At 31.3% G+C, this 24,057-nt stretch overlaps 1 protein-coding gene across 1 annotated transcript in view; it reads left to right on the top strand.

Moving 5' to 3' along the window:
• The window catches only part of LOC130442985 (uncharacterized), a 243,292-nt gene extending 221,462 nt beyond the window's left edge, over positions 1-21,830 (top strand). The window contains exons 11-18 of the mRNA XM_056777409.1: positions 6,105-6,405; positions 7,105-7,348; positions 7,475-7,914; positions 9,113-9,468; positions 10,125-10,253; positions 10,307-10,391; positions 10,589-10,828; positions 11,006-21,830. Coding sequence (XP_056633387.1) covers positions 6,105-6,405; positions 7,105-7,348; positions 7,475-7,914; positions 9,113-9,468; positions 10,125-10,253; positions 10,307-10,391; positions 10,589-10,828; positions 11,006-11,154 — 1,944 coding nt within the window. The 3' untranslated portion in view covers positions 11,155-21,830. The remainder of the gene's footprint in view (positions 1-6,104; positions 6,406-7,104; positions 7,349-7,474; positions 7,915-9,112; positions 9,469-10,124; positions 10,254-10,306; positions 10,392-10,588; positions 10,829-11,005) is intronic.
• Positions 21,831-24,057: the final 2,227 nt, after the last annotated feature.

Here is a 24,057-nt window from a genome sequence, read left to right as displayed (position 1 = left end):
CGAGGTTGTCGAAGGGACGACATTTATAATTTTGAAGTAGACGATGTAGAGGATACTGGTTCTCGGTTAGTGGTTCGTATTAATCACACATGTTCGACGTGTTTTTACTGTGATCAACAGCAATGCGGTGAAATATTTGGATGTGTTCAGAAAATATAAAAACACCTTCCACTAAAAACACTTTTATTAGACTACAGACAAGGAAAATGCGGTCAAAGAGCTGGAATATACACTGTTGGTGGAGCACCCAAAAAAATTGTTTCGGAAGGACGGGCTCATCAGTGGCTGAAAAATATGTGGTAGAATCCATCGAGAGCAAAAAGAAAATAGCAAGAATGATACAAGGGGGTGAAAATTTGGTATAAGTGTTAAACCAAAACCACACATCTTCCAGCATTATTGAAAATAAAGAAGTACATCCAGTAATTCCTACAATAAATCTTTCTGGTAATAGTATTTGCGCCATTGGTGTTAACATTCAAAAATTAGAATAAAACTTTAGTTATTGATGTTAATTTATTTTTTATTTCTCATTATTTCTAATTATTTCAAACGGGATTGGGAGAATTTAAGAATACTGTAATGTACAAGGATACCGTAAAGTGCCATTTTCGGGACACAAATTAGTACTGTAAAGACGACTTCACAGTACAGTATGAAAAAAGATATTTGCATCACTTTTGTGTTTGGATATTTTTCCACTTACTCTTATTATTTGAAGTGGATACAGGTGAATGTTGTATTTATCAATAGAAATATCATACATTTACTTCAAATACTATTTCCTAAAAATATAGTGAGAACTTGAGATTTATTAGTGAATAACTTCTTTGTCACATTTGGCATTAGAAATTGTGTTGAAGCGTATAAAATTCCTATTGTGGTGAATAACGGTATTCATTTTCAATTCTATGAGATTTAGGGTCTACGTGCCCAGTTGTTTGTCGTTTTTCCACGAAGGAAGATAACATAATTTTTGGTTGTCAAATTTTGTCGATCAACGATTGTGAACTTTCTAGTTCGGGAGGTAGCACTATAGTTGAGCGAGTTATTTTATATCCTCTGAAAATCATGACAATAGTAGTTTTCCCCTAACGCATATCAGCTCCAAACGTCATCTGTTTCAATAGCAGTAGAACTAAAGGAAAACAAAAATAAAATAAAATATTCCACGGATTTTCATACCCAATAAAATTATTTTTTCAATCTCTTTTTTAAAAAAAATTATCGTCAGCTGTATTAACGAGAAGGAGTTATATGTCAGTCACGTACATTAACCTCATTGAAATCGGAATCCACGGGCCTTGCAGGATCCTCAGAATTAGATTACCTTGCAGACAGAAAGTCGCACAAATTGAATCGCATTATAAGTTTGTATAGTTTCTTTTTAAAGTGAATTTAGATAGTAATAAAAAATAATAATGATGAAATCTCTACGCCACCGACAATTGTGGAAATTGCAATAGCAACAGCTATCAATTTATCACCAAAAAATCTAAGAAACACCACAAACATATGCTGCTTTCATGGAACGGAGAAGTATCTTCGTTTTCTGAAAACGTTCTTTCAGCCTATTTCACAAAATTTTCCAAAAATTATAAATCTTCGTTCTTGTAGAAGATTACTCAATGTTAAGGAGCACGCAAAAATTGAACAATGGAATAAATATAGAAGAATATTCGAAACTGCGTGGTTGCTTTTCTCAAACGATAAGGAGACACCTATCAACTGAAGAAATCCAAACAATTTACTCGACAAGAAATAATTAATTTCATAATAGAAGCTCAATACATATTACGTGAAAATTACCAACACGGCAAGTGCATGTACAGATAATTTGGATACATGAGAAAACAAATAGCTACATACTTAACGTTACCGAAAGCAAATCTATACACGGGATATAGCAGGATATACCGTAGGTGTTCTGCTACGTTGTTGATTGATGCAGGTGGAGATATTGCTACTCTTAAGTGACAAGGGGGCTAGAAGAGCACGTGGGTAGCAGGAAGCTACTTGGATGATTCTATGGCAAACAGAATGAATACGACAAATAAAATACCACAGTCGGTAGAGAAGAATCCAAGAACTCTTAATAATATTCAACAAACATCATCAATACTCATACTTCAAATGCAGTCAATTTTTATCAAAGTAAACATCATCAGGATTAAATATATTAAAGGCACTAATGTCACGATTAATTTTATCAGAAAGTAAATTTAAACTATAGGCACCTATTTGTTATGTATATATAATATCCGTTTTGTTAAACTGTTTTTGTTATGATGCATATGTTTAATTAATGATAACAATAGGCTGAGAAAACTAGAACATTAGAATCAGTTCAATCATTTTTTCATAATGCTAATTTTTCTTTGTATACTCGGATAATTACTAACCTGACCATTTATTCTTTGACGCAAAAGGAGACATAAGTTTATTTAGGTCAAATAATAGGTAGTCAATGATTAAAAAAACTACGATGTAATTACTAATTACAAGAACTGATCAATGAGTATGACTCCAAAGATGGTCTATTTAGGGAATATTGCACCGTCACATCAATTGTAATTATAAGTATGAATTTGTCGTTTTGGTCATTATTTTTATATGTTTTGATGAACTTTGCTATTCCTTCTGTATTCACATTATCGGTTGCTTCGAGATCACACATTCGGCATAATAATTCTTATATATGTAAATTAGAGTTCTCTATATTTACTATATTTGTAAATGCTTTTAATAATGATTCGGATTGTCCTCAACTTTCTAATTTCTACAGAAAAATGGGTTAAGTTAAAGACTCATTCTGTGAATGCATCTGGCAGAGTGCACGCAAGGTTCTAATTTTTTTCACAGAGAACTGACATTAATGTAAAGTCGTGCACTTTCAATTATGAATATCGAATGAATTTTTAGGTTGATCTTAATATGATCATATTCCGCAGAAGAATTATTAAAATATCTGTATCCGAACAGAAACTAAATAAACTAGTCGTAATATCTACAGCAGAAATAGTATTCCTCTTTTATTCAAATAAATTTGACTTAACTCCATTAGGGTGCTCTTACTACAGTTAATTTTACCTGATGGACGGAATAGTTATTGTTATGAAAGGTATACTACTGTAATAAGACTTTCATTGCTTGAAATTCTTTGATGATAGTGATATCGAAATGTAGGACTCGATGTCATTCATTATAATTTTTTACTAGCTATTATGAATAATGACATTAATTTTCTTATCAGTAATTCTTATTCCTACTCCTCCTTGCTAAAAGTGTGTTTTTTAGTTTTTTTAACTATAATATATTATTTACTTTTCAGTACAACTAATCCTAAAAGCATGTTACGCGGTGTTTATAAACTGTATTCTATTTTTTGCTTATTAGTTCATTTTCCAATTTTAAACCCTTCTTTAATCTATACAGATGGTTGTAACTATGGATCTGCCCTATCTTTTTTACTCTCATGCGGATATTTCAATCGAATTATTTGGATGTCGTCAGTCTTGTGACATCTGTGCGAGGTTTAAATTAAATCTGATCGCTCAAAGTAGGTCAAAATCGAGAACAAAAAGTCAGTCACAAACATAAAGGTAAAAGTAATTAAAGCATGCTAGAAACAGAAAATCATTGTTTGTGGATGTAATGATCGTCAGTCAAAGAATAAGCACCTCTTAACCCTCAACTGGTATGGTTGGGTCAATGATGAACCAGAGCAACTTCAAGCATGTAATTTGTTCCTGAGTAGACATCACTCTATATCGCGCGTGAACGTATTCCCCCACTATATACGTAAATAGCAAAGGACGAAATATCTTAGTGATAAAGAACTGGAAAACATTGCTAATAACTTGGAAAGCTTGAGTGACAATGAGGTGGACCTCGAAAACACTTTTGAGGATAATAATGACGATACTAGTGACGTGAAAGTGCAAAGTGAGCACTCAAAGCATGAAACTGATACGGAAATTGAAGGATCCAGTGATGAAGAACCTATTCAGGATGAAATGAGAGAATACTTTTATGGTCGTAATAACTTCAAATGGTCAAAAAATCCACCGGCACCTTCTAGAACACGAAAGGAAAATATTATAATGAAACTACCAGCTCTCAAAGGTAATGCTGCTGTAAATAAACCAGGTTCACCTTTAGATGCATGGTGTTTTCAAATCGCCTCACGAAGACGCAAGTTCCTTATGGGATACCGATGGCACAGGACGAGATATATTTCGTCTCACTATGTCTTTGAAGCGGTTTCTGTTTCTGTTAACAGCTTTGTGTTATGATGATGCAGAAACCAGGCAAGCAAGAAAAACAGAGGGTGATAAACTGGCTCCTATATCTGAACTCTTTCAGAAATTGATGGATAATTGCAAGGACAATTATACACCATATGCTTACACTACTGTTGACGAGATGTTGGTTAGATTTCGAGGTAAATGCAGTTTTCGTGTTTATATCAAGAGTAAACCTAAACGTTACAGAATAAAAATATTATGCTTGTGTGACTCCAAAACTCATTACCTTCTGAACGCTTTCGTTTATACTGGAAAAAAATTACATACTGATAATCCTAAGAAGCTGTCTATTCCAACACTCTCAGTCTTAGAATTGGTAACTCCAATTATGCAAACCAACAGAAACGTTACTGCGGACAATTGGTTTTCATCCATGGAACTGCTGATTGAGCTTAGAAGCAAAGAACTGACATATGTACGAACAATACGAAAAAATAAGCGAGAACAGCCTCCACAGATTTATCCAATAAAACTCGTAACGTGAATTTTTAGAAAATTCTCACGCTATCTCCCGGACTATTAACCATAAAGTACTTATTTCTTAAAGATAAGTATCTGTTATTTTCAAATTATATTACTCTATATATTTTTTAAAAATATATTCCGTCATTGAAAATTTATCAATTCAAAAATAACTCATAATGAACTTGTTTTATATCATTCAATTGTTAAGCTAGAGCTTTATTTTTAAAATCTAAGATATAATTAATTTATCGAATTATACGTAATTTTGTTTGGATTCGTTTTGAACAATTTATTAAAGCTTTTGATTCACTTTTAGATATGGATAGTTCATATAATACTTCTTTATTTAATTCAACAATCAGATATCATTTGAGTATAGTCACTCCGAAAAATCGCTCAAAAATTTAGCTCTTTCAATCCATTGATCTGTTATAATTAATCTTATGTTATATTCGATTCTGCATTTATTTTTTTTGCTACAACTCATAGCTTGAGAATGCAGTAGGAATTTGCAGAACAATTCAAATATATGCAAATCGCGCGCATAAATCCGTTGTCATCTTTTTTATATCTACAAACAAAAGTGAAGATGTTTCACAATAAAACTTATTTGATTTCATGATGCAGAGTTGAATGAAAATATTCAAGTCATTGTCGGTAGCTCTATTTTGGACTACGCAGTATATTTTGTAGATTTAGTAACAAGAGATTTCTCAATAATATTAGAGTAAATTCAAACACGCACTTAATTGTGCATTCTATATAGAAATTATATCAGTCTGCTTCGTTATTGACACCTGCCGAAGAGTCTAGCCAAATTACCTCGAACGGGTCAGTTTCTTCAAAGTTGGTTGTGCAAGCGTAGAAAGTAAAGCAAAACGTATTTTTCCTAATAGTCAGCTTATTCTTTCTTTATAGATGCCGGCCCTATTGAACACATTACCATGAAATTGATTACGGCAGTGCTCAGTACCTAAGCCATCAACGGTGTCTTTCGTTACGTATCGTTTCGCAAATAGTTGTATCCAAACTTATCATTATTTGTCTCAGCATATCAGACTATGAGCAGTTGAAATAGATCCAGTGTTTATTATTGTTATTCTAACAATCAAAACTTTACCAGATTGTAAATTTATGGAAATCTCAACCAAAAATTTGTATTGTAAACGAGAAAAGAAGTTTTACTAAACTCTTAAACTCAAGTTAATCTAAGGATATGCTCGCTTCTATTCCTCATTGTTTAGTAAGACTTCTTTCAAACATATTCAACCTACTAGTAAATGACTATTATTTCTTGTTATTCTATGGACTAATTTTTCTTTTTCATGACAGGCTGATTTAAAACAACGTGCTCACGCTAAGCACCAACAAGTTCGTAGAACTAGGTCAGACTTGGGAGGACGTCGTATTTTAAACTGGGACCGCTCTTTCGGTAGAATGTTTTCTTCACCGGGACCTCCAAATATGCAAAGTCGTTCACAAAGCCCAAGAAAAAAACCACCTGATACGCCGCCTGATGGAGTTGTTTTGCGAAATAGCAGTGGTCTAGGACGAAGAGGAACCTTACGAAGATCTCTGAGTCAACCGTTAGACATCGATAAGTTGTCGCCCTTAATAAGAGCAAAAAATGGTGGTAGGTGAATTTGTATTTAAATTCAATTAAAAAATGAAAGTACATTATTAACCCTAGTTTTTATATTGATTGACTTGGCAACTGGCGGTAACTTGACATCTCAATAATTGAATTTACAAATCGTTTATTTGTTCATTCTGTAAATGAATTCTTCTAAAATTATTCCGATGATTTACTTCTTTTCTGAACTGCCTTATATTTTAAAAGTAGGTATATGCTCCGTATTGTTATTCTACTAATATAGCCGCTTTAGTAAGATTGCATGAAACATGGATTTTGACGCGTTAACATTAAGTTTTGTTCCCAAAAGTGCCGAAAAAGATCACGAACCTCCCTATGCTGAAAATGTAGTAACTTTTTTAAGGACTGTTTACAAGTTGTTTGAGTAATTTAGAAATTGAAATTAGTCAGTTAAGAAGGAGGAATGGTCAGAACATCCTGTGACCTATAACGAAAATGTTTAAAAAATTGACAAACTTGTTTATTGATGGATTAATAGAATTTGTTAACAAGAGTACTGAAACATTTGTCAAACGATTATGATGTAATCGAGCTGAACATAGGCTAACGGCTTTCTTCTTCATCATTAGAACGAACTATGCCTCAAGTCTTTTTGATTTTCCAAATCGTTGCTAAAACTTTTCCTGTCTGTCCACATCTGCCCTACTACTACTTCTAGCTCTAATTTCGTTTTTTCAGGTATGAAATTAGGATTCCACATGGCCAGTGACGACGAACGCCAAGGAACTTCTGATGATGAAATGATGTCAGATTCTGAATCTTCATTGGTATCTTTAGTTGATAGAAAAAAATCTCTTGATATGGCTATAGATGAAGAGATGATTATCTTAGCTGAGGCTGTTTTTGATCACGTGGCGATTGAATCCGAAGAACTAGCATTTCGAGCTGGAGATGTCATAGAAGTTGTGGAAACTGCCAACAGGTAAATAGATTATACTTTCTTTTTACCAATATTTAACAAAATACTACCACATTGTTTCACTTCAGAATAGGGAATTTTTCACATCCTGTCTTAGTTCCTGGTATTAATAAAATATTTATTTTTTAGAGATTGGTGGTGGGGTACAACCAATGGAAAATCCGGCTGGTTCCCTGCTCAGTTTGTGAGATTAAGAGTGAGCCAGGAAGATACTGTTGAGGATTGCCTTGCCGCAATGGCTTCGGGAGAGCGGATGCCATGTCAAATACGACGTAGGACTAGTATTTCTCTTTTATCAAATGACCAAGTGAGAACAAGTGTGGTGCGGGAACTGGTGCATACTGAACGCGATTTCGTTAAAGTGTTACAAGATGTTGTTGAGGGTTATATAGCCGAATGCCGTAAAAGAACTGATATGTTTAGTAAAGAACACATAGATACGATTTTTATAAATTTAGAAGATATACTGACATTTCAGTTGGGTTTTTTAAAAGACTTAGAGGGATGCATTGAGTGGGATTCGCCGTATAAAAGTTGTGTAGGATCATGTTTTTTAAAACACCGTTCAGGTTAGTCATTAATATGAGAATAATTCTTCTTCATTTTACTATATTTATCAAATATTTCCTTTCATTTCACACCCCACTATATATTGAAAGATTATCAAAAATCAACAGAGACTTTGTTGAAAGTTTTGATTGTACGTGTATCATAAATTATTTAAAATCTAACACAAGTTTTCACAAAAACTTAACAAAACAACTTCAAATGAGATTTTACAACTCTTGAATTGTGAAATCTATTTTTCAAATAGTTTTTTCAACTGATCTTGGTAAATATAACAATTTAACAGATTGTTTGAATGTTAACATAGGAACCTTCAGGGGTTAAGTGTTCCTTATTACCTTATTCTTGTTCTGCCATTTACTGATTTGAAAGTAAAATATTTCTCTGTTTATAAAGCCTAGATATCAGGAATAAGAAAAGTTTCTATTAATAGAAATATACTTTCTGAACTCATAATAACTACTAATAACAGTAGACTGCTTTTTCATTATTATTTGACCGAAAAAATGATTTGTAGTCACTTTTCAATCATCTTACTGATTATAAGTTCAGTTAAAAGCCTTATTGGTTAGTCCATCGCTTTTAAATATATCGTAAATCCTATTGTTTCAATAAATTTGAGTCGGATTAACACACAATATTAAATTCTTACTTCCATATACAAAAAATGAAATTCTGAGACAGATTTTCAAATTAACAGAAAAAATAAAGCTCAAAACACTGAATAAATGACCATCAAAGTGCGTCTCAGGGACTTTATTTATTTTTAGTCATCAACTAACTGTACGTATAATACAGTCCATCAATTAAAATATTAGACAAAATACAATTATATTGACTTGATATTTTTCAGAATTTTTATGAGAAGTTGAATTGGAAATAATAAAACTAAGTTTCAGAATAGTCCTTAACTTAAAATGCATTTTAATTTCTCAGTCAATAAAATTTTCTATTTTCATTCCTTGATATAATAACTTACCTTTGTTTTTGTCTTCACAACAAATTCAATTGTTCACATCCATACAATCTTTAGAACAAATTATCTAGAGTAGAGTGAACACTGTGAAAGTGGGATTATTTTCAATTAGCCTTTCAATTAAATATGATGAGTTAAATAATATATCTGGTATTGTTACACCACTACTACTTTTAATCAAGTTTGATTTTCATTTATAAATTTCCAATAACTTTTTGCAACAGGTTTCAAAATGTACTCCGATTACTGCAATAGTCATCCCATAGCAACAGCTACGTTACAAGAACTGTATCAGCTTCAAAATTACAGTAAGTTCTTTGAAGCCTGTAGACTAATGAGGGGTTTAATAGAAATCCCCCTGGATGGTTATCTACTTACTCCTATTCAAAGGATTTGTAAGTATCCATTGCAGCTGGCCGAACTACTTAAATATACAAAAGCTGACCACCCTGACTATAATGATATTAAAGAAGCCTTAGAAGCTATGCGTGGTGTTGCGATGCTTATTAATGAAAGGAAAAGAAGGATGGAAAGCTTGGAAAAATTGGCAGCTTGGCAACAGAGAGTTGAAGGTTGGGAGGTAGGGATAATCATTTTGTTAATGTGTTCGAAAATTTTGAATAAATCTACTTCAATACTAATATTAATTACTCTATTGTCATGAAATAATTGAAATAATACAGAAATTTTATTTACCAAAAATTAACTGAAAATGTCCACAAAGAATCTATTGTCATTTATGTTCATATCTTTGTTATTCTTTTTTTAATAAATCAGTATTTGGAGTTATGTAAATTAGTATATCTGAATATTAAAGAAATGCAACCCTTCATAGGGGTGAATTGAGAACCTTATTTTTTCTGCCAAAGGTTACGATGTTGAAGTTCATATTTTGGTGACTATCAAGACATTGAGCTTATTCACTTCACTTGATAGTCTACCCCATCCCATATGAACAAAGGGTAATTAGTGAGTGAGGATTATTATGTTGCATTTTTGTTTATAGAAAAGTAGACTTAAATAAATCAAACACGGTTATATTAAAATAATATAAGAGCCCATTTTTGCGGAATCAAGATTGAAAGTTTCTCCAAATTATTGTAAATTAAAAAAAAGTAATGTACTCACCCTCCAAAAAACAACTCTATAATCATTTGATAAATATAATTAATTATGTTTATAGTTACGTCCAAAAATTAGATTCATGTGACAGATTGAAAATATGTTTAATTTTAGGGTGAAGATCTTATAGAAATTAGTTCTCAACTAATTCATCAAGGGGAAGTAGTAAAAGTGACGACTGGTATGTGGACCAATAATATTACCTTATTTTTATTTGATCATCAAATCGTCTATTGTAAAAAGGTAAGATTTTAATATTTATCAAGAAGAAAGACAAAAAACTATTTCTCTTGTAGGATATTCTTAAAAGAAATACGTATGTATATAAAGGAAGATTTTGTTTGGATACTAGTGAAGTAATTGACGTACCTGATGGAAAAGGTAATTGAGAAGCTAAACATTAATAACGTTTTCTTAGAAATTGGATTTATACATTTGATTATATAGTATATTTTCGATTTTTTATCATTATCCACATTTCTTAAAGTTATTACGTTTGGTAAACAGTTGTTGACTAATGGATTAAATATGTTTTATATAGCATTTGAATATTTAAAACAATATATTTTTTATTTTAGATGCTCACTTAGGTGTTACTGTGAGACACGCCATAAAGTTATACAGTTTAATACGTGATAAATGGTTATTGTTCTGCTGTCGATCTTCCAATGACAAACAAAGGTGGTTGAAAGTGTTTGCAGAAGAAAGAAAGTTAGTTGCTCAAGACAAAGATGACGGTTTAGACTTTCCTCCTTCAACAAGGCATTTAGCAAGGATATCTGCCAGATCAAAGAGGAGACCTCCTCGAAAACCTAGAAGTAAGTATAAGAACTCACTTTTACTTTTCTTGTAAGATTTAGTGAGAATGTAAATGTACAAACCTATGGCTATGTTCTCACCAAAAGCAACTGGTGACGGCGACGTAACCACATTATTAATATTAATAATACATAATAATATTTATTCATTAATTTAATATGTGGCATTTTTTTAAGATGGTAAAAATTACAAACACGATTCAGGTTATATGGGATCAACTCTGCAACTGAATTCAACTTCGAATAATTCTTTGGGAAGAAGAGTAGGGACTTGGTTCACATTTGCACACAAAAAGACGAGGCATCAACATTCAGATGTTTCCTGAGATAGAAATACTTTATTGTAATACCATCCAAACTGAGTACTAATAATCCAGTTTTTGGATTGTATTACAGTAAATACATTTGTTGTTTGTAGATAGAATACCATACTTATTGATTTTAATGCTGAAAGCAATTGAAATTTTGAATTGTAGTACCTTTATGAAAATTATTTTCTAATGCTATCTTTCAAAATATTACATGAATTACATGACGGATTAAACAAACGATGACTAATTCGTTTGTGTAAATTGTTATATATTATTTATTCAGAGAAAATGTAAATTTTCAGTTTACTGAACAACTTTTCTTGAGATTCCTTTCAAACAATTGCTGTAGCATTACAATTCACATAATTCTGTTAAATAGCATCAAATGCAATACATATAGTGATATTGGCTACTGCCGAATGTGCTGTGCAAAATGATTAGGAACTGTTTGTAATTGATCAGTTGTGATTTTAAAATTAAAATTTCCTCAATAGTAAATACTAAAATACCATTTTAACCATGATATAAATAATATTTAAAATAAGTAAATATGGATTTAGTCCAAAAATTAAATAATTTGTATTATACTAATAATAGTAGTACTTGTAGAATTATAATTATCCATATTTTATAAACACAACTGAAAAATCAATTCAAATAACAGTATTTATTCGATGTAAAGGCCTAACTGTAAAGTGTATATACATATTACAATACGAAGCAAGGCCTCTATAATCTTTAAACTTTCTATTTAAAACCCTTCTTTTCCTAAAATACTGACTGAAAACTGTTCATGTATACTCTTATCGCAATTGTCGTATCAAATATATACTACGCACAAAATAACTTTATACAATATAGATTGGATTCGACCAAAGAAATAATCAATAATCAGTTTTATTAAAAAAAAAAAGGTTCTGAGGTATTTAATAATCTGTGACAATGACTAAGCTCCAATGAATAATTTGATAAAAGTTGGGTTTGTATTATAATTATTTCACCAATTTCAGTTTGGTCATTGGAATTAAACTATTGTTACATATCTGGTATTCAATAAAGATTTTTGAAAATCTATAGAATGAGCTCTAGTTATTTCAACAAAATAAATTTTAGATTAAAATGATTTTTAAAAACTGCAACTGTATAAATAACCAAACAATGAACAAGATTGAAAGTGGCCCAAAGGATAAAATTCTAGCCATAACAAAATTATTTGGTATGGAAATAATTGACTGCAAATGCAATAATAATCAAGCTACCAACCACTTTATTCCTGACGAGAACTGAAAAAGTGCTGAATAAAACAGACAAATCTTACCAATCAAGAATATAAAGCCTTACCAATCAATCAATACTCTGTTTTTAAGCTATGAGGAGTAATTTGAATTTAATTGGTAATTCTGTAAATTTCTTATTACAGATGGTGTTACTCAGCTTTCGTGACATAAATGATCCAACAATTAGGTAAATTGTGCCTGTTTTGTTATTTCTTGTCTTCATATTTATGGTTTTATAAAAATATTAAAACAGATCTTATCTCGATATTATTCCAAATACTAGTAGAATTCTAATTCATTCCTCTAAAAATATGAGTTTTAGCTTATTTATGATTTTGTGGTTCATTATTTGATGACTACATAATTTTACTATGACTAGTATCGTACTTCATCATTACCGTTTAGAAGTTTTAGAGATTTTTAAGTGTGATTCGGGTTTCTCAAAAATGGCTCTTTTAATTAAAAACAGATAATAATTTAAATTCAGGGTATACCACAATAAGAATCAGCAAATCTACATAAGTTTCATTGATTCTCGTTTTCATATCAGTAGCAACCATCTGGAACAAATGAGGAAACTGTTTAAATTTTTTTCAATGGTAATAAATGAATGTAATATTTAATGAAATATGTAATTGATTATTTTTTCTAACTGACTCCTATACTCAGCTAAAATGTAATATATTTCTTTACAAATTACTACCAATTACAAATTCTTAAACCAACAGAAAAACTATTGGTTGCCATTATTACATAATGAAAGTGTTAACAAATACATCACATTTTCTATTTTCAAGAGATTATAATGAAGGAAAAGTATTGAGTTTGCATTGTATCTTCAGCTTATTTGAGTTTTCTGAAATTGAAAAGTTGGCAGTTTTCGAATTATATCCTTTGCTATTCAAACGAAAATAACTAATGTACGAGTAATATAACAGAGGTATTTGAGATAAATCCTAATCTATACAACGTTTATTTTGCCCAGGACCTCTTACTACTTATTAATACAGGGTAATTATTCAGTGACTGCTTTGAGTGTTGTATTTGAACTTATTCTAACTCTCCATGTGCCAAATTTAATTTTTGGTTTAAAAATCACACTTCTCTGTATTAATATCTAAATTTCATTAAATAGTGGGCATATTTTAAAATTTTGTAAGCTGTTTTTGAGACTAAACATAAATGTTGTTTTATTAAAATTTTCAGATAATTGATCCAATTACTTTTTATCGTTATGGACCAATATTTCTAGTAGATAAACTTTTGAAAAAATTCTTGTATTAAGCTTTGATCTGGGTATGGTCAAATATGAGTAACTATTTAGGCAATGGAAAGGAAACTACTCGGAAAAACTATCTATTGAATTATTAACAGTGAATTATATATAATAGTTTATGATATTTATTTTTTAACAGGCATTGGATTTCTTGAAACCGAAAATTCGGTCAAACACTAAAGCTAGGCAATTCATATGTTGATTCTTAAGTAGTGATCACTGTTAACGTTAAGTGTTCAAAGAGTCGAGTGAATAACTAATACATATTAATATGAAACATTTTATCAATATATCCTTCTTGAAAATTGTACCATATCATGAAGTTCCCTATCTAGAAAACTGTTTTATTGATGTAATATTTAATGAGAAGAAGATACGATTCAAAGATATATTAATATGTGTGATATAGTTATTCTCTTCTAAAATATTTAAGTTGACAGGAAATTCTTAAATTAGATTTTCTTTCCATTGTTATTTTTACAACTTGTTGAAAAAAGCATCTTTTGTAAATGTCAATTAGTATTAGTATCTGTTTTCTATATGAAAAACTATTAGAATAAGCAATGTCATTAATACAAAGATCTCAGTGTAAGAGAGGTATAAATAACATATTGTTTAAAAAAATATGAGATTCAAATATTTGGCTTAAGCATTACAATTTCACTATAAACTGCTTTATTGTGGCGACAAAAACCGTTCTTATTTGTTATACTGTTGTTAATATAAAATCTTCCATAGAGTGTCAGTTTTTATAATTTGTATATATTATAAATACATAAAATTTTTTACTACTTTACCAACATTATAAAAAAAGCGAGAAGGTGCTTACTAAAATGTAATTCTTAATCATATAGAAATTTCAGAAGTGTATCTTGTTTGACTTGCTTCTGTCTATCTAAACATAAAGTTTTTTATATATAATCTAATGCTTAGTTGCTGCTTTGAAGAGAAGCTTCTTTCATAAGAGGCATCCACCGATTACATTCTAATAATCTAGTTCAAATTAAAATTTGATTGAGTAGATGCTTTCATTTAGTTCCTACAATAGGATATTAAGACTGCCATTCGAATTCGTTAGTCATCCACTCACTACCACACAATATTTTTAAGAGGCAAGCATTTTGATAAGATACATCTAACTAGTTTTTCATTTGATACATCAAATACTATTGGTAGTAATTATAACGGTTGTAATATAGGCATCTACTGTTTTAACCTTGTAATTCAGTTAACCCGGAGTATATTTTTCCTACATAAGAGTATAATACAAATAAGGCTACTACTGGTTAATAATTATTCTCCGAACCCCATTAATGTATTAATGAAGTGTGTACTCAAATTAGTTTGGTTATTATACCATAGCAGTGACTTAACCACATAAAGTATTGCAATTATTATGATTAAAGTTACCTGTTGTAAAATCTGACACTGTAAATTGTTGCGACTTATATCAAGAGTAGTTTGTTTCCCAGTCCTAAATAATCTTTTCTAGATTTCCCTGCAATGTTATTTGTCTTGTTAATAGACTGATAGAGTAGAAACATATTTATCCAAATAGTTGTTTGAGTTAATATTTTTATACACCCTATTTGGAAAGTTATACAGGAATTATCTACATTCGATGCAAAATTCTGAACAGAAGAAAAATTAAAAGTATGACTAGATTTGCTATATTGTTTTATATTGGTTTATTTCTTCTAACAAAAAATGACCTGATATAATAAAACTAGAGGTTGTATCAGTGGAAATTTGAAATTTTTTCTCTCTGTAAGGCATTCTGTTTTTTTTAATCTCTCGATTATTTTTAAAAATTGACCTTCACTTTCTGAACGATAATATTACCAGAAATCAAATTTTGTTGAAAAATGTCAATCAGCAGGACCACATTTAATTTAATGTGTATGTATGTCCCAATTCCAGCAATTCAAGTTGTAATGTATGATGTAGGTCAAAACAAGCTAATTGGGTAGTAGAAATTATTTAAATATAATTTTGATAATTACTAATTCAATCATTCAAATAGGGATACATTTAAAAACCATGCGAGAATAATATAGTAGATCAGTTATAAAATGAACGATTCAAGTTGTTTATAATTTTGCAACGGATTTAGAGCACCTCCTGCAAATGGCACAAATTATTGTGCTTTGTTATAAAAAAAGCGACTAAAGTGTAGTAAACATAACTATTGAAACATAAATATAACATAGAAACAAAAACGTTCACGATGATAGGTAGCTTTCTAAATGATATAGGTATTTACATACACATTGTGTTGCAAGCACTAATATGCATATATAATGCCGGTCATCAAATATCTAAAATGTTATGACAGATGTTCTTACATAATCAACTTACAACAAACCTAAATAACGAACCCATCAATGAGAATTGTACACACTTGTACTTAATATAATAAGCCAAGATAATTTCACTAAAATATTTTGTTAAGTGTAGTTTGAGAAGTATTTGCCAAAAATATTGTTTCCTGGATAGCATCTCTTCTGGATATTCCTCGACTACAAAATCGGTTAAAAACAGTTACAATAACTTTTTGAGCATAATGCACCCCTATTTCAGTAGTGCCATAAATTCATGAATGCCAATTTTACAGGGAAACCAAAACAAAAACGATTGTAAATGAATTGTATTTTGGATAAGTTAATTCTGTACTTAGGCGTAACAAATTCGGTGAACATACAGTTCGAAGATGTCTTTACCTGATTGGTGATGTAAAATCTACAGGCAGCTCTAATTTTTTTTTAATGATATGACACTACTTGTGATAAGTTTATTTAGACTTATTGAGGAATAAAACGAAATACGACTTTATAGGTATTTTAGTTCATATAAGAAAATAACACAAAACTATCAAACCCAAAAGTATTTAAACTAAAACTTGCCCACAAAAGTTGTGTTTAAACTTGTAAATCTCTGTTTAATGTAAGAAAGAACAACATATAAAAAAACAAAATAATATTCAGCAACATGAAACAAGGATTTCAAATTAAAATAAATTTCTTAAATCTAGTATATCCTGATAAATACGTAGGTAAGACTTGGAAATCACAATGTCTTCAAATAAAGATAATAAGCTTTTCTTTTTATTTGCTTAAATATTTGGCTTACTTGTGTAGGCCAGGATGAGAACCAAATTAGAGTTATTTTTTTCCTATTTTTCTTATAACTACCTCTTGGCAATCTTCTCATAGGTTTTCAACATAAAACTTTTATTCCATTTATGTCTGCGTCTGAAGATTCTTTATATTATAAAAATCACTGCAGGTTATGGAAGTAGAGCTCTGTTTTTGCAACATCCCTAGTCGAAATGAGATGATATACTGGCGCACTGTACATGCTGCATACGCGAGTAACTCATTGTAATAGTGACTCTTTGCGCCTCACGCGGAATCTGTTAGTACTGATGATATGCCACTATTAAATCCTGTAAACTTCATCTAGAAGTATACATTGGACGGATACCGTCAATTTTAAATTTTTTTATGGATATGGCGCTATTCAAATAAGAGTGCTATGTTGATAGATGTCTCTTTTCAACTGTTTGGTCTTTCTTTCTCTCTCTGCTACGCTCTAGGGCGTATACTGAATCTGCAAATCGATGTGTTGATGGTTGATCTTCAAGTCCGAGTTACCACATACTTTAATATCCACAAAACTTATTGAAGAATAATTTGACCTTAATACACCGCACACTTGCACAGCTCACAACTAATTACTGACTGTGAACCAGGAAACTACTAAAAGTACGTAATATGTATAATACCCTATTTTATCTATACTTTTAAATGATTCACTGGTTCTGAAAATTAACTATTGTACTACGGACCTGTGGTTAACTATTTAGTGCGCATTGGGGCGTCTCTTATTTTTTTTGTGACTGATAAGATTTTCGTTATTTGAAGACCGTCCCTCAAACTATTCATTTTGTCTCAGTCTACTTGTTTTTAAACAAAACTACCTCAAATGGATTATTATCGGGGCAAATTGTTCCCTTCTACCATTAGTCTGTTTTTAAATTTTGAACATTTTCCAAAAAACCTGAATCATGTTACTAGAAGTCCCTGGAAAGAATGAATCACTTAAATAAACATTGAGTTGTTGTTGGGGACGACGACGTATCAGAACCCATTTTTCAAATAGGTGCTATTTTTTTTCATAAAATATCAAGAAACCACTACTATAGAGCAATTCTTTATACATAGAACGTGCCGAGTCAAACTAGATGTGATCTGACCATTCAGGAAGCTGCAGAATTGTTAACTTAAATTCTCACTCGTTTAAAAACGGAATAATTACTATCTATTAATTAATCTGGAGTAATAGAACCATTGTTTATACACACCTGTTAATGCAATCTGTTGATTTATCTAAGATTCGTTACATTAACTTGTTTAACCGGCGCTACGGTACTTTGAGAACCAGGGCTTTCTCAAAATCGTCTATTAATCCTTTCTGTCCTGAGAATGATGATTCCAACTGATGTTGGGGTTTGATAACCCCTAGCTGGGGCAGATCCGCCTCAACATGCTCTAAACATCGAAGGCGCGTTCTTCCTCTCAATCGCTGTCCTTCAGGAACTCCATACATGGCTCTGCGCGGGTATCGATCAGAAGGCATATTCTCCACGTGTCCCAGCCATCTCAGATGAACGCCAGCAAATTCGCTCACTTATCGTCACAGTTGATGTCTCGCATCCATGTGACTACCCTCAAAACTTGAGCGTTCTCTGGATTCCCCAGAGATATCCGTTCCCCGCAGCAACTCTTGTTGTCACTTCATTATCTTTAGTTATTAATGCCTCAAGATATTTGGATTGGTGACACACAGGGCGAACTACTCAACCGCTCCTTAGAGGGAGTGAATCGTGCCATGATGTCAACTGTTGAACATCATCCGCAAAGGCGAGGAGCTGTGTGAGCCTATTGCAAATAGTTCCTCCGGGATTCGTTGGGATGCTCCTTCCGGCATCTTCCAGTGAGAAATTGTCGATGGTGGGTCTCCCTGACGCAAGTCTGTGTTCACAGTAAAAACTGTGCCTAGAGACCCCGATACCTTCACTCTGCCAGAGGCGTTACATTTACACATTGTTCATATTGTTGGATTCTAAACTGTTTTGTTCCGAATATAGGAGTGTTAAGGTCAAAACTGCTTCTGCTGAGGTTTAAAACGTTTATCATGTTTTTAGAAATGATTGGCGACTTGAATCTGTATCTCCAAAAATTTGGCAATTAATATGCTCTTTAAGTAGAATTACAAGAGTTATGAAGAGTTATCGTGTTTTTTCAATTGTTACCAAGTAAATTGTGTAGAATTTGTTCTATTAGTTCAAACCACCTAATTGCCAATACAAATGGTTTGGTACATTTTGGTCGCTCTTAACTTTACTTGTTAGCAAAGCTCTCTCAAAGTTGAATTTTACATAATATACCAATGTATGAAAATCGATGTAATAAACTTATTTTATATGAAAAAAGGTTGTCTGAATACCTTTACCAACTTTTCAGATTCACAATGAAAACTGCAAGGATTGAAGAAAATTAACTATACACAATATACTTTATTAAATACAATTCAAATACACAATTTATATCAAAATAAATATATGAAAGAAAAACTGCCTAATAATAAGTAAAATATATAATTGCACAAAATTAAAGTAAACAAATAGATAGCTATAATGTACATTTATCAAAGATATCTGTCACATACTCAATTTATACAGGATGTCTATCAACTCTTTTCAAATGCAAATTATATATACTACATGGAATTGTATGTCCATCTAACTCAATTTACCTTTATCCAAAAACAGAACCGGACGTAGGCATGGGCCAACCCGGGCGTGCGCTGGGGACCCCCGCTGCGGGGGGGCCTCGGACGAGCCATATGATTTATTTTTAAACATATGAATGCAAGCGAAAAAATACATCCCATGTTCAGCCAATGTTCAGAATCAACATAAATTCGCTATGCGAATATTTTTAAGTATAATGCCATCAAATGCTAGTGGGGAAAGATCTTTTTCAAGGCTCTCCTTAATTAAAGATGACCACCGAACCACAATGACTCAAAAAAAACTAAATCAATATAGCGTATTGTGTATTGAAAATGAGCTACTGAAATCGATTGACTGCACTAGTGTTATTGAAGAATTTGTAGGTAGCAAAATAAGAAAAAAATGTTTTTAATTTATGAACGTAATTTTGTACTATTTTTAGTTAGAAATAATGAATAAATTGACTATAATGAAAAATCAACTTTATGTAAGAATTCACGTAAAACGCCCGCCTTACATAGGCCCCTTAAGTATTTTGGCCCGGGGGAACAAACACCCTTTGAAGTTGAAGCTATTAAGTAAATTTTTAAACATATCTGCTACCTAAAATATATCTAGAGAGGAATATGTATGTAAACTTGTAAAATCACATTAGATCAATAAAGGTGAGCATATAGACTCACTATCACAGTTTTCGGTAATGAGACAATTGCGCTCTTCTATTGGCAGTAATCGCGTAATCAGCTTGATTTACTTTGCGTTGATACAGTCATCTGGTTTATGGTATCCCTCTATAGGGCAACTTTAGCAGAATTTAAAGGGTTTTTATTTTTCAGAAGACTGCCTTGCGTATCATTTACAATACAAGAAATCGAGTACATTGCAGGGAACTCTTCATGGAATATGGAATCCTGCCATTGCCTTGCATGTATATATTTGAAAAACTATCTATTCTTAGGGGAGTATGAGATAAGGAAATTCCTTCTGATGTTCACAATTATACACACAAAGGAACGGGTAGATTCATTTTACCATTTCCCAGGCTACATAAAACACAATATAACAAACTTGACATTAGACTGTATAACAAGGATTTAGATTTGCATACTGAAAAGAATGCGAAAATATGAGTCGGTTCTATGAACTTTCAAAGCAATTTTATTGCAAAATTGTTTTTATGTAGTTGGAGACTACATGTCTTTCAATTTTTAGCCTTACTTATTTCATTCTTACATATATATTTGATTTGTTAGAAAAATAAAAAACATATTCACAAGATTTGCTTTTCATCATCCACAATACAGTAAGCAAATCTAACTCTAAAAGCATGTACGCTGTACTGAAGAGGCGCATTGGTGCCAAAATCGATCAATAAGTTATGCATTTCTGCATGTGAATTCTAACAAAAAGACATGATACCCAAAGAAAATAGAGGTAACCACTGTCGTGGTTTCTGAGGGAATGATAATTTATTATATGTCAAGGCATTCAATCACGGAAGTAGCTGTTTTTCATTCAGAATACATAAAAAATTTTTGTTTTGAAGAATATTATTATCTAATATTTATACAAATCTACATTTATACATCTACAAATATATTAACCAAACAAAACAGCTTATAGATTACTTTATCGTTAACTGTTGTATGATAAAAAATTGTAGTTGTTGATCTACAAGTGAAACTAGATCCCTAGTGCTACTACTAATGAGAACCAAATTACTTTATGTGACCATATCAATTTTAGAGGTTCTGAATGATAGAAAATGTATTAAAGGAGCACAATGATGCCCACTCTTCTTAATTACAAATCAAGATGGTTGACTTTGATCCACTGTTGTTATTGAACTTAAATTCCTAATCAGAATCGGATGATGCTGAGGAGGAAATGTTTTATTTCTCATTGAGGAAAAAATTTAAATCAGCTAATAAATTTATTCTATTGAAGAGACAAAAAGTGGACAATTTACAATTACAATTAAAATGAGTGATACTAATTTTGCTAATTATTATTAAATTAATCCAAACCAGTTTGCTCTCTGTGTTTCCTTACCGCCTCTATTAACTTTTCTTTTATCATTTTTTCGTAAAAAAATTGAGGAGACTTTCTAGTCATTCACACGTGTGGCACAGCAAACTGTGTCTGAACCACAGCGGGACACGGCTGTGAACTCACGCGTGTTGTGTCAGGTCGCGCTGCGTCGTTAATTTACGTCACCTCACACGTGCTATACGAGTCCCGATTTGTGCGTTGCCTTACTATCGGGTCTACACAAATGCTATTGTATTTATACTAGTTAATAAATTGTATCGTATCGTAAAAACTTCAAACTTAGTACATATAATATATATATATATATATATATATATATATATATATATATATATATATATATATATATATATATATATATAATCCCCAGTTTATTGATTTTTCGTAAAAACGGGGTAACAGAAGAACAGAAGCATTTGTTTGAAATACCTTAGTTTTTCGAATTTACATTTATAAAGTGTAAGTTTGAGTTTGTAAATAACATTTTTCAGTTTTGAGTAAAAAATTGACTTGACAGCGTCATTTTCAAAGGACACTTACTCTGTTAGGAGGAACTTTTGGATAAAAATAAATAAGATTACATGAGCAATCCCATCTATCATCAGTAGTTTGTGTTCGGTAGAACATCCTGTGTATACAGCTGAGATCATGTATTAATCACGATGCAAGAAATAATGATCCATTTCAGCTCTGCCACTGTTTTCTGGATGAAGACACCTTTTGTTAAGTTTTCTTTCAACATTTAATTCTAATTATCTTATGTCATTTACATAAAATGATTTTATCACTGTAGCATTCAAATATATTTTCCATTCCAGACTTCGTTTTTTTAACTAACTCAAATAAATTGAAAATATTATGCTACCTGGATCAACAGCGCCGCATTGATTTGAATACAACAATATTTGCTTAAAATATGTTACCCAGAAATAATTATCTCAGTAGATACGAATCCAATCCATTGTAATAAATTACTCAACCCAACGATATACTTTGTGATAAGTAAGTAATTTCAGTCAAGTTACTTTAGAGGAACCACAAGAATCATAACATTATTATTATTTGATAGAATTATTGTAATAATAATTATTGTTTGATTCAAAATGAACACCAAAGTAATTCTATTCAAATATTGAAAACACAATGCTAATCCAGATAAAATAATAGATTTTTACCCCTTAGACCAAGCGCCGGATACTTCTTTTTGCAAAGTTCTAGAGAACAAATTTTTTTTACAATATGTTCAGGGGTGTCTACTGAATGTAAATCCAAGTGGGTTTTATTGAATATCTCGCGAACCGCGCATCGTACGACAAAAATATGGAGTAAATTTTTATAGAGACTAATTTTTGCCATATTTTTTATTTAAAATTTTTTTGTATAACGCATAGGTTTTTAATTACAACTTTTTACAATATGGTTTTAGTTCGGTTCATGATAAATTAATAATGGTGATAACTGAATTTGTAGAGCATGAAATTTCCTATAAATTTTCCCGTAACATTTATAGTTTAAGAGCTGCAGGTTGATAGAACTTGCACCTCGTACATTATCAGTGGCAATATTGCTCGTTGTATACGAAAAACGTTTCATAACGCATAAAATGGCATAAAATGACAATAAAACTGTGTAGTGAATCAACTAAAATTAAAAATAGTGTGATGGTGAATACAACGTGTTTTTCAATATAGCGGCTGATGCGGGCGGCCCCCCATGACGCCCGCTTGGTTTACATTCAGGAGACACCCCTGACATATTAAAAAAATCCGTTCTCTAGAACTTGGCATTATTAACCTATTTTTTTTCTGTGGCGCTTGGCCTACCTTAAAAATAACAAAACAGATTTACTAATTGCTCAAAATAAAAAGAGCGGCCCAGCAAAAAAACGCATTATCTTGTTTTGGTTATAACTTTCAATATCTCTACATGAAATAAAATTATCTTTTTAGGATTAATAATAACTTATCAATACTTTTAGCTGTCGTGCAAAAAATGGAAATATTTCTTAAAATGTAAGAAATTATTTAGATCATTTTCTTGAAGAACACGACCTAGCTCGTAACTTTATTAAAACTTTAAAAATGAGTTTAACTCCACCTTAATATATTTTGCTCAAATTATTTGGAATATTTTTTAAAATTAGGAAATAGCGTTAATTTTGCTGGGGATTGTATATAGCAATTCAAGAAGTTAATAATAAATCACAATTTCAATTCATAATCAGTAAAAATGACAAATAAAGACATTAAAAATATCATTTGATTAAATAAATACGAGCGTTGGGGCATATGTCATAGCAACCATTTTTCTCTTGTAGATATGAGAACGAATCATAAACGTATGTGTGTTGTAAGTTCTGCAGGTATAGTGTGTGATAGCTGGTAGTACCAAGATTGAAGTAACCCTTCAACGTTGGGGATGAGAAGAATTGGTGCAACATCTCGCGATAAAAAGCAGTATGTGGTAAGTGGTTTGCAAAATGGGGATTGCTAATGCTGTGCAACAACAGGTGACCC

Source organism: Diorhabda sublineata, chromosome 4 (genome assembly GCF_026230105.1).
Source record: "Diorhabda sublineata isolate icDioSubl1.1 chromosome 4, icDioSubl1.1, whole genome shotgun sequence".
In the NCBI taxonomy this organism is placed as follows: domain Eukaryota; kingdom Metazoa; phylum Arthropoda; class Insecta; order Coleoptera; family Chrysomelidae; genus Diorhabda; species Diorhabda sublineata.
This window is presented reverse-complemented; position numbering and strand designations above follow the sequence as displayed.